Below are 16,906 nucleotides of genomic sequence, written 5' to 3' on the forward strand. Positions count from 1 at the left end.
CACTTGAACCCAGGGGGCAGAGCTTGCAGTGAGCCGAGATCACGCCACTGCACTCCAGCCTGGGTGACAGAGCCAGACTCCGTCTCAAAAAAAAAAAAAAAAAGAAGAAAATCTCTTTTCTTGGCATCTCTGCCAGCCCATAAGATTCTCTGGAGCTTTACTTCTAGAAACAAATAATGTGTTAGCTTCCCAAATGTGGCATTATATTAAAATACACAGTACTTCCTCATCACTCCCCAAGTCCCTGGCCCGCCTCCTCTCGGATCTTGTCAGAGGAAAAGTGGACATTTCTCTCAACCCTTCTGCAAGGTGCAGAGAAGAGGGAGGAGGTGAAATTAGGTCTCACCCTCTTCAGGAGAGCAGTGGGCAAAACCCCACCTTGTCTGGGGAGGCAACAGGGTCACCGTGTGCTGCCCTGGCAGGAGTCTTCCGGCTCAGAGTCAGCCTCTTTTCCTCTGTCACGTCCCGGCTGTCTGGTGTTCACCCTTGAGAGCCTCAGTTTTCCCTCTGTAAAATGGGGATGCCTTTGCTACCTATGGAAAGTGTGTGCTGAGCACCTGCTATGTGACAGACATTGGCCTGAGTGCTGGTCGCACATGGTGCACAAAACAGACGAGGCCCCACGGGCTCCATTCCGGGGGGAGGAGAGGAGGGAGAGGTGTCCAACACACACACAGTCACCTGGGGGTGCAGGAAGATGGTGGCCACCCTGGAAAGGTTGGTGGGCTGGGAGGTAAAGGACAAGAAGGGGGCTGGCATGTAAAGCCCCTGGACAGGCCTGATGGTTGTGAGGATTGGATTCCACAGCCAGGGTGCAACCTGCTCGGGACCTGGGTGCACAGAGCCTCCAGCTGAAGGTGCTGTGAAGCCCCACTCCTCCAGGAAGTCCACCTGGGACCCCAGCCCACACCCCCGCATCCCCCAGCTCCCGGCAGCGGCACTCCTGTCTGCAGGGTGCACCCATCACATCTGCCCTGGAAGATGAAAACCCCGCAGCCATCAGCAGCCACCTCTCAGCCTCTCAGAGGCACAGCAGTGCAGCTCTCAGACCTCCCGGCTGCGGGGTGTGCAGTTCCGGCTCCAAGCGTGGAAAGAGGTCAAGCCAGGCCCTCCAAGCTGATTCCAGATGAAGCCCATATGGATCTAGAAGGAGACTGGGCTGGAAAATGCTCTCCTGGGTTTCGCTGTAAGATGCCTACAGGCCTAAGGCAAAAGGATGTGTCTCCACTTTCAAGAAAAGCTGGGACCGCCTGGGCAGGGGCTGCTGAGCCCAGGCAGCGAGACCCCACGTCCTTCAGGACCGCAGTTCCCCATTCATTTGAAGAGCAGTTTCTGTATTTGTCATTCTCTCAGTACAGTTTGGGGGGTGGTTACCATGTTCAGGGAAATGTTTTAACAGCTCAACTCTGCATCTGAAAAAAGAGGGGCCGTGCTCCCCTGCTGACCCGTTAGAGCGCAGGGCGGCCAGCACTCCCGCAACTGCAGCAAACCCAAGAGTCCCTGTGAGGAGGGACCCCAGGAAACTGCTTTTCAATCTCCATCTGCTGCCTGAGGTGGGACGCCGGGTGGGGGCCGGGCCAGGTGACTGCTGCCCTTGTCCCAGCTGCACCTTGCCCTGCCACGCTGGCCGTGCTGCCAAGCGGATGTGAACGCCGCCACCTGACACCCACCTCGCCTGCCCCCTGAGCGTCCCTGGTGACAAGGCTACTTCTGGCACCCAGGGTGGGGCAACCCAGCCCCGCCCAGACACACGCCCCAGTTGGCCTGCGCGCCCCCACGAGTCTCCCCGCAGGGGACCGAGAACACCCTAAGAGCCAGGCCTTCTGCCAGGTGGCCACCGGTCACTCGGGGGCGGTTCCGGCGGCCCTTTGCGTGGCCACCGGCCTGGCACGGGCGCATCCCCGCTGGTTTTACGCCCTTGGGGAGCTGTGGTTCTGCGCGCAGGAGCCTGTGGCTGCCCTGGCAGCGGGGGGAGGGGGCACCGGGCGGGGCAGGAGGCCCAGACCATGGGGCGCAGCGCCAGAGCCCGAGCCACCGGCAAGCCATGATGGGGGGGTCCCCTGGGACCGGGAGGGTGGGAGCAGAGCGCCAGAGCCTCGGTAACCTGGCAGAAGGCTGTGGGGAGGGAGCGTGGAGGGGAGGTCCGGGCCGGGTGACCCAGGGCAGGAAGGGGGTCCGTGTCGGGGCGGGGCTGGGGACAGTGTCGGGGCGGGGCTGAGGGGCCGTGTCGGGGCGGGGCCTGGTGAGGGGACCGTGTCGGGGCGTGGTTGGGGACAGTGTCGGGGCGGGGCGCCGCACCTAGCCCTTCCCTGCGGCGCGCTCCTCCCCCACCCCGCGCCCCGCCCCGCCCCGCCCAGCCCCGCCGCCCTCGCAATAAGGGGCCTGAGCGCGCGGGGGAGAAGCGGGAGCGGGAGCGGGAGCCAGAGCGAGCTGGCCGCGCCGTCGGGCGCCGGGCCGGGCCATGGAGCTGTGGCCGTGTCTGGCCGCGGCGCTGCTGTTGCTGCTGCTGCTGGTGCAGCTGAGCCGCGCGGCCGAGTTCTACGCCAAGGTCGCCCTGTACTGCGCGCTGTGCTTCACGGTGTCCGCCGTGGCCTCGCTCGTCTGCCTGCTGCGCCACGGCGGCCGGACGGTGGAGAACATGAGGCAAGGCCGGGGGCCGCCGGGAGGGGCCGGGGAACCGCCGCGCCGCTTCCGCTTCCCTAACTTTCTTCTGGGCTTCCCTCCTTCCTGCCCCGCCCGTCCCGCCCCGCTCCGGGGCTCCGGGGCTCCGGGGAGAGCGCGCCTGGGCCGGCGGCAGGCACGGGAGGGGGTCCCGGAGTCAGGGGGTCCCGGAGTCAGGGTGTCAAGGAGCCGGCGTCACAGTGCCCAGCACCCCACCCCCCGCCCTGGCCCCGGGCGTCTACACCGGTTTCGGCCTCCGCCGCGTCCCTGCAGCCCGGCGTGGGGTTCCGGGGGCGGAGCAGCTTTCGGAGAGAAAGGGGGCCGGTCCGCGCTGGGAGAGGCTCAGCCCTGCTTCCTGAGCGGGGAAACCGAGGCCGGGGCAGCGGGGACTTGCCCCAGGGCCATTGATCAGGGCGCACGACGGCGTGGGGGCACCCCTCGGCCTCCCTCCGACGCCCTCCTGCCTGTCCGCCCGGTGATGGGCGCACCTGTGGGGCGGGTTGCCCTTTCTCTCCCCTTCCTCTTCGCAGGGAGGTGGGGGACCCGGAGGGGACCTGCTTCCGTGCTGGGGAGCACGCCCCTGGCCTCCAGCTCCGGGGGCCCAGCTTCCAAGCGAAGGGAAGGAAGAGTTAGGACTACGGTTTGGCGGGGCTGAAATCTTCCCCTGGACGCCTTCCAGAAGGTGGGAGCTTGGTTTTGCCAGGCTGAGGTTGGGGGCCAGAGGTCAGACTGGGCTGCCAAAGACGACGGGGGCTGCCGGAGAAGGCTCTTGCCTGCCCCCTCTCCCTGTTAGCCGTCCCCAGGCTGTTGCTACATTTCTCTCTGCCCTGTTTGGACTGCCCAGCCAGTGGCTTTTGCAATGGCCTGGGGTGGGGGCATTGTGGCCCCAGAGGCCCCCTTATCCGTGGTTCCAGGGGCAGTGGGTGAGGGTTTGCTAGCTCCCTGCACTCGCTGTCCTTGCCAGCCCTGGGAGGGCACTGAGGCTGCTGGAACGGGCCTACACTCATGGCTTCCAACGGAGCCCCAGAAGCTCCAGGAATATGAAGGAGGGCCCTGGGGCTGATGGTGAGCATGGAGAGTCCGAGAAGGGCCTGCTGGCTGCTCAGCCAGACATGTGTGTGACCAGTGGTGATGCAGGCCAGGTGGCCCAGGCCGGGGTCCCGGGGAGCGCACACTCCAGGGCTGGCCCAGGTGGTGACTGGCGCTGACGTCCCCAGTGGAGCACCCTTCAGCGAGGAAGGCAGTTTGCAGAAACAGGGAGTTCCTGGGGGCTGGGCTCTGGGCACCTGTGCTGGAATCTCTGAAAGCCTCACCTGTGGTTCTGGCCCTGGGATCCCCTGTAGGCAGGGGTCTCTGTGAGGGGCCCCCCTCAGCCCCCGGGGTGCTTCAGAGTAGGGGCGAGGGTGCGGCTTTCCCAGCTGAGGAGGGGCCAGTCTGTGGGTTCCTTGGGGGGGTGCCCCCCACCCCGAGGAAATGGCTTGTGTGGTTCTGATGCCCGCAGGGCATCCTGTGCTGGGCGTGTCCTGGGGTGTGGACAGGGGACGGGGTCCTGTTCTTTTAGCAGAAGTGATGGGGCACCTGACTTAGGAGACCCTGGAGCAGACCCCACTACTGAGCCAGGCCACAGGCCACGGGCCTCTTCATTGGCGGCCTCCTCGTGTGAGAAAGCCTGGCTTGTTCTGCAGGAGCCTCTGCCTGGACTTCATGGTTGTTTTCCAGGGACCAAATCACAGTTCACCTGCTGCCCTTTCTATGAACCTGGCAGGCTGGGTTGGCTGGCACTGGCCCTGCTGCCCCACTCGGCCCTGTCCCCATCTCAGCCTGGAGATTCTGGCTAACCTGGGTGTCCTCGGGACCTGGGGCCTCTGATGGTGCTTGGATGGGACCCTCCTGCCGCCCTCACCTCTCCAGGGCAGCACCAGGCTCAGGCCTGTGGAGTAGTGGCTTCCGGGACACTGGCTGCTAACAGCAGGTGCTTTGTTCCTGCTTTGGTCCCTGAAGAGAAGGGAGGGCCAGAGGGCAGGGCAGTCTGGAGGAGAGGCCTGGGGCTCCATGGCTACCTTCCCCCACACCTCTGCACATGCTCCCCAGGCCCCAGGGTCCCTGATGACTTCCAAGACTCCCAGCAATGGCTAAGAGTGGGGCTGTTGCGAACGTGCGTTCCCTCCATGGGGGCCGTCGGGAGGGGTGAGAAAGGCAGATGAAGAGCAGGCGCTTTGTCACTCCAGGGAAGGGACCCGGGGGGCTGGAAGGGAAGGAGGGGATACTCGGCCTCTGTTCCTGCTGTGCGCCACGGGTGCCTCCAGCCTCAGGAACAGGGATTCGCGGGTGCTCTGTGTTATAAATAAGGACACTGAGGCTGAGATAAGCAACTTGAAACTGGGGCAGGGTCCCCAAGCCAGGATGGGGTGGAACTGGGGTTCGAACCCACTGACAGTGACTCCAGAGTACCTGCTTTTCCCTTTCCCCTTGTTCCCAGCCCAGCGCTTGGGGCCTCTGAGGCAGCCCTGCCGCAGGCCTGAGCTCTGGGAGGGGCGCTCCATCTTGCCCCTGAGCAATGGCTGCCCTGGCTGAGGCCCAGCCCCTCCCCACGGGGTTCCAGGCGGCACCCAAGAGACCCCCACCTTCTACACCGTAGTTCTGAGCGTGTGAGGGACAGTGATGGGACTAGAACCTCTGAGGCAGCCTTCGTTCCCACCAGGCTTGGGGCTGAGACCATGGACCCCTTCCAGGCAGGGGGTGCCCCCTGAGCCCTTCCCTGTGTGCGCAGTTAGGGTGGAGCTGCAGGGGACGTTTCCTCACCAGGGGCCGATGCCCTGGTACATCCATTCGACAGAGGAAAGCAAAGCCCAGAGCGGCTCCATGTCCTACAGCTGGGTTCAGCTACAGGATCAGAAAACCCTCAAGACAGCAGCTTAATTCACAGAGAAGTTTACTTTTTCATACAGCAAAGGAGACCAGATGGGCAGCCTAGGGAAACAGCAGTTAGTTTCCGGCTCCTTTGACCTCTATTCCGACCATTTTCAGGGTCCCAGACAGAAAAGGGGTGCTCTTCCTCTTAAGGATGCTCCCCGAATTGAACCCCACGCTCTGCTGGTATCTGGAGGCCGGGACCTAGTGGTTGTGGCAGCTCCTGGCTGCAGGGCAGGCTCCTGTCCCCATGGAGCACGTGCCCACACCACACGCCCAGTGTGGGGAGAAGGCACAGGGGACTTGGGATGTCGGGCAAGGTTTGACCCAGATTTGCCGGCCAGTGCATGGTCCCGGGTCCCCTGACAGATGTCTGGTGATGACAGATGCCATCGGGGGCCCTGTGTCACCACAGCACTGGGGTCTTAGTCCCAAGGGAGACCGTGACCTTGGTCCTCCAGAGCCCTCCAGGTGTCTCTGTGCAGGCCCAGAAATTGGAGCTGTCCTGATTGAGGGATGGGAGGGCTTCTCTGGTCCCACCTCCTTCCCGCCCGCCACACCTGCACTCCCACACATCCGCTTTGAGGAGTCATGGGGACCCCCCACATCCGGGTGTTTGTGTGGGCTGGACCCCGCACCCCTATGGACCCGTCCCGCCTTGTGCTGCAGCTTGGATGACACTTGCCGGAAAACACCAGATTCCTCACTGGGGTCCCTGTCCCCGGTGGCCCCAACGAGCCCCAGCAGAGGGGGAGGGGGCTGCCCTGAATGAGCTCACGCAGCTGAAGATGGGCAAGTCCTGGCTCAGAGAGCTGCTGGGTCTCCTGGGAGTGTCCCAGCCCAGGACCAAGGCAAGGGTCAGCGAGTGGCCTTCCACGAGGACAGCCTGGCCAGTGGCCTGGGCCCTGACCTAGAACCGCCTCCCAGCTGCCTGAGCCAGGTGCTGGTGGGACTGGGGGCTTAGGCACATTGAGGGGCCTTTCGCTTTGATTTACTTTGGATTTTTTTTTTATTTTTTGAGACAAGGTCTCGCTCTGTTGCCCAGGTTGGTCTTAAACCCCTGGGCTCAAGTGATCCATCTGCCTCAGCCTCCCAAAGTGCTGGGGTCACAGGCGTGAGCCACCGTGCCTGGCCCCAACCATTTTGGATTCTTCCCCCCCTCCCCCCCGCCCCCTAGTCATCCCCATCACAGCCACTGTTGGTGGAGGTCCTGCCCTGGCCCGATGGTGCCCCGGGGGTCTCCGCCTCATAGAATGTAAGCCTGCACACCCTTCCACAGGAGCCTGGGAGGTCAAATGCATTGCCCGAGGCCATAGCTGGGAAGAAGGGAAATGGGATCCAAATCCCCGTCAGGCCCAGAGCCTGAGTGTGGGAGCAGCCCAGGTGCCTGGGGGCTGAGCTCAGGCGGTCTGAGGAGGCTGGGTTCCTGCAGACCCCAGAGGGGTCTCTTACGGGGCTTCGCTCGAGGCCAGTGGACTCCAGTCTGAGGGCTCCTGAAAAAGACCGAGGCAGGACCTGGGCTTTCCCTCAGCAGGAGCCCACTGCTCCGATGCCACCAGAAGGGCCCAGTCTGGGCTCAGCCTCACTTAGTTTTGGGCACTGGGCTGCTCCCTGGGCCTCCTGCCTTGCTGGGCAAAGCTGGCACAAGTCACCCGCCTGGCAGTGGCCAGCAGGGCTCCCTGAGCTCCAGGCTTCCGGCAACCTTGGCTTTGCCCCTGCTGGGGTACCCCGGGGAGGCAAGGAGTCCAGGACCTGGATTTGGGGTCCGTGTGACTGTGTCCTGGTCTGGCACAGCGACACCTGCTCCAGGCTTTGAGGAAAGGACAGGGCAGCCCCTCGCCCGCCTGTGGTTGGTGGGAGGGGAGTTTGAGTGAGGCAAGGTGTTTGGCACAGGACAGGACCTGGGCTGGGCAAGCTGGTGGGGGAAGCCTGGGGACAGTGGCTGCTCTGAGCTTCCTGCTGGGGGAGGCCGGAGCAAGCTCCCAGCCCTGCTGAGGGGTTGAGGGGACTGCGGAGCCCGGGGGAGGGAGGGAGCCTCAGGATGAGCTCCTAGAGTCCTACTGGGGGCCCGCGCTGCCCCAGCATGACTCTGCCAGCTCCGAAGCAGGGTTCCGAGGGGGGCTCAGGCCTGTTCTGGCTTCCCTGCTGTGTGGCCTTGGGGAAGTCACTTAACTTTGCTGAACCTTGAACCTCGCATTCCTCATCTGAAGAGGGGGGTTATGATCGTACCTACCCTGGGGGGTTACTGTCAGAACAAAAGGAGGTGACTCATGTAGAGCCCTTGTCTCGAGGCTTTGCACACAGGAGGTGCAGGGGGCCTCTGTGCTTAGAAGGCGATTTTTCTCTGCCTGGGTTCCCGGGGGTGTCCTCGGCCGCAGGAGCCTCTGCAGGGCTTAGTTCAGTCCCTTCCTCTCTGAGGAAACACTTTTTTTGTGTGTGTGAGATGAAGTCTTGCTCTGTCACCCAGGCTGGAGTACAATGGCACCATGTCGGCTCAACGCAACCTCCTCCTCCCTGGTTCGGGTGATTCTCCCGCCTCAGCCTCCCGAGTAGCTGGGATTACAGGCAGCTGCCACCACGTCTGGCTGATTTTTGTATTGTTAATAGAGACGGGATTTCACCATGGTGGCCAGGCTGGTCTTGAACTCCTGACCTCAGGTGATCTGCCCGCCTCGGCCTCCCAAAGTCCTGGGATTACAGGCGTGAGCCACCCGCCCATCCAGGAACTGCTTGTAAAGTGAGTCTAGACTTTCCCACCAGCTTTCAGAAAGCTCTGAACTATGTACGGGACACCGCGGGGGGTGGCTGAGAAATGGGTACAATTATATTGTTTAGGTGGTGCGTGTTATACCACAATCAGAACAGAGGAGGGCTCGGCGCGCTGGCTCCTTCCTGTCATCCCAGCACTTTGGGAGGCCGAGGTGGGCGGATCATGAGGTCAGGAGTTTGAGACCAGCCTGGCCGACATGGTGAAACCCCGTCTCTACTAAAAATACAAAAATTAGCCGGGTGTGGTGGCGCACACCAGTAGTCCCAACTACTTGCTAGGCTGAGGCAGGAGAATCGCTTGCCGGGAGGTGGAAATGGCAGTGAGCTGAGATCTCGCCACTGCACTCCAGCCTAGGTGACAGCAAGACTCCGTCTCAAAAAAATAAAAAATAAATGAAGATCTTATTTTTTAATAATTTCAGATTTACAGAGAAGTTGCAAAGATATTACGGGGGACCCCATATGGCCCTCACCAGTTTCCTCCCTTGTTAACATCTTACATCACCAAGATGCAGTTGTTAACACTAAGAAACTAGCTGGCCAGGCGCGGTGGCTCACACCTGTAATCCCAGCACTTTGGGAGGCCGAGGCGGGAGGATCACCTGAGGTCAGGAGTTCGAGACCAGCCTGGCCAACATGGTGAAACCCCGTCTCTACTAAAAATACAAAAACTAGCCAGGCCTGGTGGCAGGCACCTGTAATCCCAGCTACTCAGGAGGCTGAGGCAGGAGAATTGCTTGAACCCGGGAGGCGGAGGTTGCAGTGAGCTGAGATCACACCACTGCACTCCAGTCTGGGTGACAGAGTGAGACCCTGTCTCAAAAATAAAAAAGTAAATAAAAGATGGAACTGGCCAATGTCACTACCAGAGGGAACCAATGTCCCTTTCAGATGTGGCCCGAGCCTCCTGCAGGCAGCTAGCTTTGGAATTGCAGGTGTGTCTTGGCTGCTGCTAGAAATCGTACACATGTCCTTCACAGGAGATGAGTGTGGACCTGTCCTGTTCTTTCCCCGTGCCCCAGCTGTCTGTGAAATGGACCCTAATTTACTTTCCCTCTTTCTACTGGTGGCTATTTAAGCATTTTCAGGTTTTCCTAATTCACCGCACACTTCAGCACCGCAGGCTTCTCACTCCAGCCGTCGGGCGAATTCCTGGAAGATTCTGAGAGGAGAGGGCCAGGTTTCCTCAGGGCTCTGGCCGGGCCTGCCAACCTGCCCTCCACAGAAGCATCTTGTCTGTGCGACTCCTCACTCCTGCCAGCCGCTGGGCCTGTTCCCAACGCCCTGGCTGGCACCTCCTGTTATCAGGCGTTTTAATCTGTGCCAGGGGGAAGGATGAGGACAGTCTCTTGTTTCCATTTGCACTTCTTTGATTGGCGACACGGCCGTCTTGCTAGCACCAGACAGTTCCGTGTTTTCTGTTGGTGAACTGCCGGCTTTTGCCTCCTCGTCTTCTTGGAGCGTCACAGGGGTCCAGGAAGCTGGATTGCGCAGATGAGTGTGGAGGCAAAACAGCCCTGCAGTTCCCCTGAGTGTGCGGGTGCTACCAGCCCGGGTGTGCCTTCTGGGTGGGAGGGGACGGTGGCCGGCGCGGCCTGGAGAGGAGATATCTAGAGTTGGCTGAGGAGGGCAGATCTGAGGAGGCCCCAGGCTTCCAAGTCCAGGGACGGACGGCTGGACTCATCACCAGAATTAACCATTAGGCCACCCTTGACTCAGTTTCCCCATCTGCAACAGGGGGTCATGAGCATTGCCCCATCAGCCTGAGGTGGTGCTGCCGCAGGCCTGGGCTCACACATGGAAGGGCAGAGTGCCAGGGCTGGGGAGGGGACAGGGGTTTGTGTCACATGGGAACAGACGTCAGCCAGAGAAGGTGGAGAGTTCTGGAGCTGGAGGGAGGAGATGGCTGCTGGACACCGAATGTGCCCAGCGCCCATGAACTGTGCACCCAGAAAAGGCCAAGGAGATACATTTTATGTTACGTGTATTTTACCACAATTTTTTTTTAAAGGCTGGGCGAGTTGGCTCAGGCCTGTAATCCCAGCACTTTGGGAGGCCGAGGTGGGCAGATTGTTTGAGCCCAGGAGTTCGAGACCAGCCTGGCCAGAGATGGTGAAAGCCCATCTGTACCAAAAATACAAAAACTAGCCAGGTGTGGTGGCTCACATCTGTGGTCCCAGCTAGTCAGGAGCCTGAGGTGGGAGGAGCCCAGGAGATGGAGGCTGGAGTGAGCCCAGATTGTGACACTGCACTCCAGCCTGGGTGACAGAGCAAGACCCTGTTAAAACAACAAAAATCCCCACCAGTATGGCTTTGAGAGAAGGCCCCAGCTTTGAATCTCTGCTCTGTGGCCTGGGGCAGTTACTCAGACTCATCTGTAGGAAGCGTGGGGCCCTTAGGACTGCTGGGGGATCAAATGGTGGGGGGCACTAGTCTGCATGGAGAGGGGAGCAGCACTGGCAGCCCCCCGGTCAGCGCTGGCACAGCCTTGCCCCGGCCATCCACCCCTGCTGGAGCTTCGGAGTGGAGCTCCGTCCTCCTGGCTCCATCCCCGCCGGCTGCCCTGTGATGGGGTGCCCTATCTGGGGTGTGCCCAGAGCTTCCTGGCAGCACAGCAGGGCAGAGGCTTGGGGCGCTCGGAGCTGGTCAGAGTCTTCGGGTGCCCCTTGGACATCCCTGGTCCCAACCATGATGGGCTGCTTGGACAAGGCCACCTCACATTTGCAGGTGCTCCAAGGGCAGCCCCCAGTGGGCTGGGCCCCTGCCAGAGTGGGGGCTGCTGGGGCCGGGGCTCAGGTGGCCCGGACCCTGGCTCTGCTGCTGCTCCTGGTGTGACCTCAGACAAGCCCCGAGCCCCCCGCCGCCTCTTCACGGGGAAAGGGAACCGGCCTGATTCTGTAGGGTAGGGGCGAGAGAGGGTCTCGGTCTCGGCTCTTTTCTGGAAGAACCTTTTGGAGGTCGCTTCAGGGGTCTCCACTGGCGCCGACACTTTCTTCCTGATGTGGCCCTGCCTTGAGGGGCCAGTGACCTTCCCCAGGGTGTGTGGGGCCCCATTTCCTCTGCTGGGGTGCAGAGGCTGCTCTCCCCGACGTGGGTCCTTCATAGCGGACGTGAGAGCCAGTGCCAGTTCCTTTCCGGCTGGGTCCCCTGTGGGGTGGATGAGGGCTGGGTGGGCCCTGGACGTGGATTTGGAAGTGGGCGCCTTCCCATGCTCCTAGCATCCGAGTTCCAGAGGCTCTGGGTTTTCCTCTGTTGCTGGGGAGACGGAGGCAGGGCAGCCGTCCAGGTGGGTGAGCCGGGCCCGGGACTCTGTCCGCTTCAGGGGCTCCCTCCCCTGTGTCTCCCGGTCTCCTGCCCCGTGCCAGGAGGGCCCCTCCCCAGCCTCCTCCACACCCCACCCCCAGGCCTTCGCGCCCCAGCCTCGGCTGCGGGATCTGCGGGACCCGTGTTCATGGTGGCCTCCCCTGCAGCATCATCAGCTGGTTCGTGCGAAGCTTCAAGTACTTTTACGGGCTCCGCTTCGAGGTGCGGGACCCGCGCAGGCTGCAGGAGGCCCGGCCCTGTGTCATCGTCTCCAACCACCAGAGCATCCTGGACATGATGGGTAGGCCGAGCCTCGGGGGCGGCTTCTGGGGTTTGAGTGGGGCCGGCTGAGCTGGGGCTGTGTGGGGCTGGGGCTGGGTCCCGGGGACGAGGACACAGGACTGCCTGTGCCTGGGCGAGCTCGGCCTCAGTACCTCCCTCAGGGCCGGACACAGAGGCTCGGAGGCCACACGACCCGTCCAGGTAGCCAGGGAGAAGGCAGGGTGCCAGGCAGGCCTGTGGGTGCTCAGCAGCTGTCTTCCAGCGCACGCTGTCTCCCCCTCTGTCTCTGTCTCTGTCTCTCTGTCTCCCAGGCCTCATGGAGGTCCTTCCGGAGCGCTGTGTGCAGATCGCCAAGCGGGAGCTGCTCTTCCTGGGGCCCGTGGGCCTCATCATGTACCTCGGGGGCGTCTTTTTCATCAACCGGCAGCGCTCTAGCACTGCCATGACAGTGATGGCCGACCTGGGCGAGCGCATGGTCAGGGAGAACGTGAGTGTGCAGGGCCGGGCTGGGTGGGGTTGGGGTGGGGCCTGGGCGGGGCCAGGCAGGGGCCAGCTTGTGACTTGGTTTTGGCAGAAAAAACAAGACCCCCACATCATCCATGCTCCGCAGGTGGGGTCCCATGCCAGCTGCTTTGCGAAGTGGGGCTTCTTAGGAGGCGAGGCGGCGTGGCCTTTCTGGGGCGGCCTGGGCGTGAGGTCAGTCCAGGCTCTTCTCTCCCTGCAGCTCAAAGTGTGGATCTATCCCGAGGGTACTCGCAACGACAATGGGGACCTGCTGCCTTTTAAGAAGGGCGCCTTCTACCTGGCAGTCCAGGCACAGGTAGGCCGAGCCCAGCCCTCCCGGGGTGGGTGCAGGCTGGGGAGGCGGGGTCAGGCTGGCTTAAGGCAGGAGGTGACCACCAGCCAAGCTGAGGACCCTTGACACACAAGGGACTCCTCCCACTGAGTTGGGGACAGGGCCTACTTGCCCCTTCCTGTACTTGCCCCCTGACCGACCAGGGAGGGCAGCCCCTTGGGCCTTTTGCCCACACAGAGCCCAGAGTGACCAGCTGCCCTTGGTGGGCACCCAGTGCTTGGCCTGTGAGGCTGGGCAGGTAGAGGGGTGGGGAGCCGGGCCGCTGGCCTCTGCTGCCGAGCTCTCAGGAGGCTCATTTCTGGGCCTGTGCCTGGCTGGGGTGGGCTTCAGGGCATGGGCAGTGGGTCTGGACAAGCCAGGCTTTTGGTGTAGTATCAGGTCGGGCCAGAGCTCAGGGTGGGTGGAGCTCATTGTAAGCAGCGCCTCCAGACTCTGGACTTCCTGGTCCCCAGCCTCCAGGGGTGCAGTGCATCCTAGGGTGTCTGGGAGAGGCCAGGGTATAGCCATTCCCCCAGCACCTGTCCTGCCTCTGCCGCTGTGCTGGGAAGAGTTGCGTCAGGAGAAGGAGCTTTTACCCACCTGGGTGGGGTCTCGCTCAGGGCAGGGGTCTCAGCTCCTTCCCTCACACTGGCCACTAGTGGCCCCCAGTGCCTGGCCCTGTGCAAGGTGGTGGGGAGGGGGCCCTCCTTCTGGAGGCTCCTAGCTAAGGCCATGAGGCCTGGGGAGCCCCGGAGGCGCTGGGCTGGGTGGGCATCCTTGGGCTCTGATCCCAGCCCTGCCCAGGTGCAGGGCACACCTGCCCAGCCTGGGGCTGATGTCACTTCCCTTTGGGGGCGGAGTGAGGGCTGGATCAGCTCTGGGAGAGCAGAGGGGAGACGGGCGGCTGTGATGGGGTGGCTGGGGGTGGCCACAGTGCAGCTTCAGCCAGGAGACCCACAGCTTTTCCGTCCCTGCTCCCGGTCCCCAGCCTACCTGCTGGCCCCCTCCCTTCCTGCTCCCAGTCCCCAGCCTACCTGCTGGCCCCCTCCCTTCCTGCTCCCAGTCCCCAGCCTACCTGCTAGCCCCCTCCCTTCCTGCTGCCAGTCCCCAGCCTACCTGCTAGCCCCCTCCCTCCCTGCTCCCAGTCCCCAGCCTACCTGCTAGCCCCCTCCCTTCCTGCTCCCAGTCCCCAGCCTACCTGCTGGCCCCCTCCCTTCCTGCTCCCAGTCCCCAGCCTACCTGCTGGCCCCCTCCCTTCCTGCTCCCGGTCCCCAGCCTACCTGCTAGCCCCCTCCCTTCCTGCTGCCAGTCCCCAGCCTACCTGCTAGCCCCCTCCCTCCCTGCTCCCAGTCCCCAGCCTACCTGCTAGCCCCCTCCCTTCCTGCTCCCAGTCCCCAGCCTACCTGCTAGCCCCCTCCCTTCCTGCTCCCAGTCCCCAGCCTACCTGCTGGCCCCCTCCCTTCCTGCTCCCAGTCCCCAGCCTACCTGCTAGCCCCCTCCCTTCCTGCTGCCAGTCCCCAGCCTACCTGCTGGCCCCCTCCCTTCCTGCTCCCAGTCCCCAGCCTACCTGCTGGCCCCCTGGGGGTTCCCTGGCTGCCTCGGGTTAATGATCACCCCCAAGTGCCCTTGGATTTGACCCCAGTGACTTCCAGGAACACCAGCAGGCTCCACCCCTCCCCCTGGCTAGGGCTGCCTCCCTCGCTGGCTTCCTGAGATGGAGAGGACTGGGAGAGAGGCGTGGGCAGGGAAGAGTGCCATAACCTCCTTCTAAACCGGACAGGGCCCTGCCCCGCTGGCTAGCTGCACACCCAATATGGGGACAGGTGTGAACCAGGCAAACACGTGCTAGCTCAGGAGGGCTTCCTAGAGGAGATGAGTAAAGATTTGCAGGATGAACTTATGGAACTCTGGGCCAACCAGAGCAGGACACGTATCCCAGGTCCCAGGGGCAGGACAGCCACGAGGACCCATGGCAGCAGCGAAGGCAGGGGTGGGTGGGCCGCAGGACAGGGCTCCCCAACCACATGCAGCCTGGGGTGTGCCCGGCCTGTCCCCAGGGCTGCCTCAGCTGTGCGTCTCCCTGCCTGCAGGTGCCCATCGTCCCCGTGGTGTACTCCTCCTTCTCCTCCTTCTACAACACCAAGAAGAAGTTCTTCACTTCAGGTACCCCCACATGTGTGCACCTGGGGTGTAGGCCCCGCCTGACCCTACAGTCACGGAGCCCCGGGCCCCTCATCGTTCCCATTTCCGGGTGGCACCCGTGGCGTGGCCACACGGTGACCATGTGGCGAATGAGTGACTCAGGCTGGAGTCCCAGCTGTGGGCTTCATGGCCTCATGGCCCTGTGAGATGGGTGGTGCTGGGCCCATTTTTCAGATGAGAAAACTGAGGCTCCAAGAGACTTCACACGGATTGACCCCAGCTGTGCACACAGCTTGGGGGCCTGGAGGGCGGCCTCTGAGCCCATGTGTCCAGGCTGATTCCTGCATGGGGTAGATGGAACCCAGGCAGCCCAGGGGCACAGGCTGCGGGGCTCATGACCTCTTGCCCCTTCCAGCCAGTTCCCAGAACGTGGGCACCTGGTGCCCAGGCAGGACAGTGGGGTCAAAGTTGGAGAGCAGTGGGGGAACCCAGCTCCATCTCTCCCACAGCCCCTCGCCCCGTATGGAGGGCAGAGACCAGGCAGTGAGGTAGGGGCTGATCAGGAAGTGGGGCTTTTTGGGGGCAGTAACAGGGGAGCGCAGACTTGTCGAAAATGCGGCATGAAGGCCAGGCAGCCATGGGGTTTACTGCAGCAACGTTACTGCAATTAAAATAACCCACCACGGCTAGGGAGTCCAGGGGAAGAGCCCGGCCTCGGGCTTCCCAGGGAGGGGCTGTGGGGGGCTGGGGAGAGGTGAGGCCAGGGCAGCAGGCTGAGGTGGGCCCCAGCTCCCCACAGGCCACTGAGGTCTGTTGCTTCCCCCACAGGAACAGTCACAGTGCAGGTGCTGGAAGCCATCCCCACCAGCGGCCTCACTGTGGCGGACGTCCCTGCGCTCGTGGACACCTGCCACCGGGCCATGAGGACCACCTTCCTCCACATCTCCAAGACCCCCCAGGAGAACGGGGCCACTGCGGGGTCTGGCGTGCAGCCGGCCCAGTAGCCCAGACCACGGCAGGGCATGACCTGGGGAGGGCAGGTGGAAGCCGATGGCTGGAGGATGGGCAGAGGGGACCCCTCCGGGCTTCCAAATACCACTCTGTCCGGCTCCCCCGGCTCTCACTCAGCCCGGGAAGCAGGAAGCCCCTTCTGTCACTGGCCTCAGACACAGGCCCCTGGTGTCCCCTGCAGGGGGCTCAGCTGGACCCTCCCCGGGCTCGAGGGCAGGGACTCGCGCCCACAGCGCCTCTGGGAGCTGGGATGATAAAGATGAGGCTTGCGGCTGTGGCCCGCTGGTGGGCTGAGCCACAAGGCCCCCGATGGCCCAGGAGCAGATGGGAGGACCCCAAGGCCAGACGCACACTGTCCGAGCCCTCTGCTCAGCCGCCTGGGACCCACCAGGGTGCAGCTGGGCTCCAGGGTCCAGCCCACAAGCTGCATCAGGCTCTCTGGGAGAGGAGGGGCCTGGAGGGCCGGGAGTCCCAGACTCACGCACCCTGGGCCACAGGGAGCTGGGAATCGGGGCCTGCTGCTCCTGCTGGCCTGGAAGACTCTGTGGGGTCAGCACTGTACTCCGTTGCTGTTTTTTTATAAACACACTCTTGGAAGTGGCTGGGGAGCTGTGGTCACTCACAGGGCGGGCAGGTGACCAGGGCGGTGGAGGCGACGCTGTGTCTTCCCAGCTGCCCTCCCTAGAGGCCCAGGGTGCAGGCACCGCCACCCACCCGTGTTCCCTATCCAGGAGTGGACCCACATCACCCTATACTACTTCCATCGATGGGTGGGGGTGTCGCCTAACGGGCAAGTGTGCCGGGATCCTCAGGCTACTGGGAAGGAGGCCAGAGATTTGCTCTTTGGCCTCTGGTTGGGGCCAACATGTCCCCAGGACAAAGCTCTCTGTGGCCTCACAGAAACCACCTGCCCACCCCCTCTGCCTTGGAGACCCCTCCCCAGCCCACGACTGCCCGCTCCACCAGGCCCCCTTTGCCAGCCGGCACCCAGCA

General features: G+C 62.9%; 1 protein-coding gene across 1 annotated transcript; it reads left to right on the forward strand.

The window, feature by feature from the left end:
- The first annotated feature begins 2,271 nt into the window (after nucleotides 1-2,271).
- AGPAT2 (1-acylglycerol-3-phosphate O-acyltransferase 2) lies at nucleotides 2,272-16,515 on the forward strand. The gene is made up of 6 exons (XM_003816964.5): nucleotides 2,272-2,643; nucleotides 11,811-11,944; nucleotides 12,237-12,412; nucleotides 12,650-12,745; nucleotides 14,851-14,923; nucleotides 15,731-16,515. Exons 1-6 carry the CDS (start codon nucleotides 2,462-2,464, stop codon nucleotides 15,904-15,906), a joined length of 837 nt encoding a protein of 278 aa, XP_003817012.1. The 5' UTR covers nucleotides 2,272-2,461; the 3' UTR covers nucleotides 15,907-16,515.
- Nucleotides 16,516-16,906: the final 391 nt, after the last annotated feature.

The sequence above is a fragment of the Pan paniscus genome, chromosome 11 (assembly GCF_029289425.2).
Source record: "Pan paniscus chromosome 11, NHGRI_mPanPan1-v2.0_pri, whole genome shotgun sequence".
NCBI lineage: Eukaryota > Metazoa > Chordata > Mammalia > Primates > Hominidae > Pan > Pan paniscus.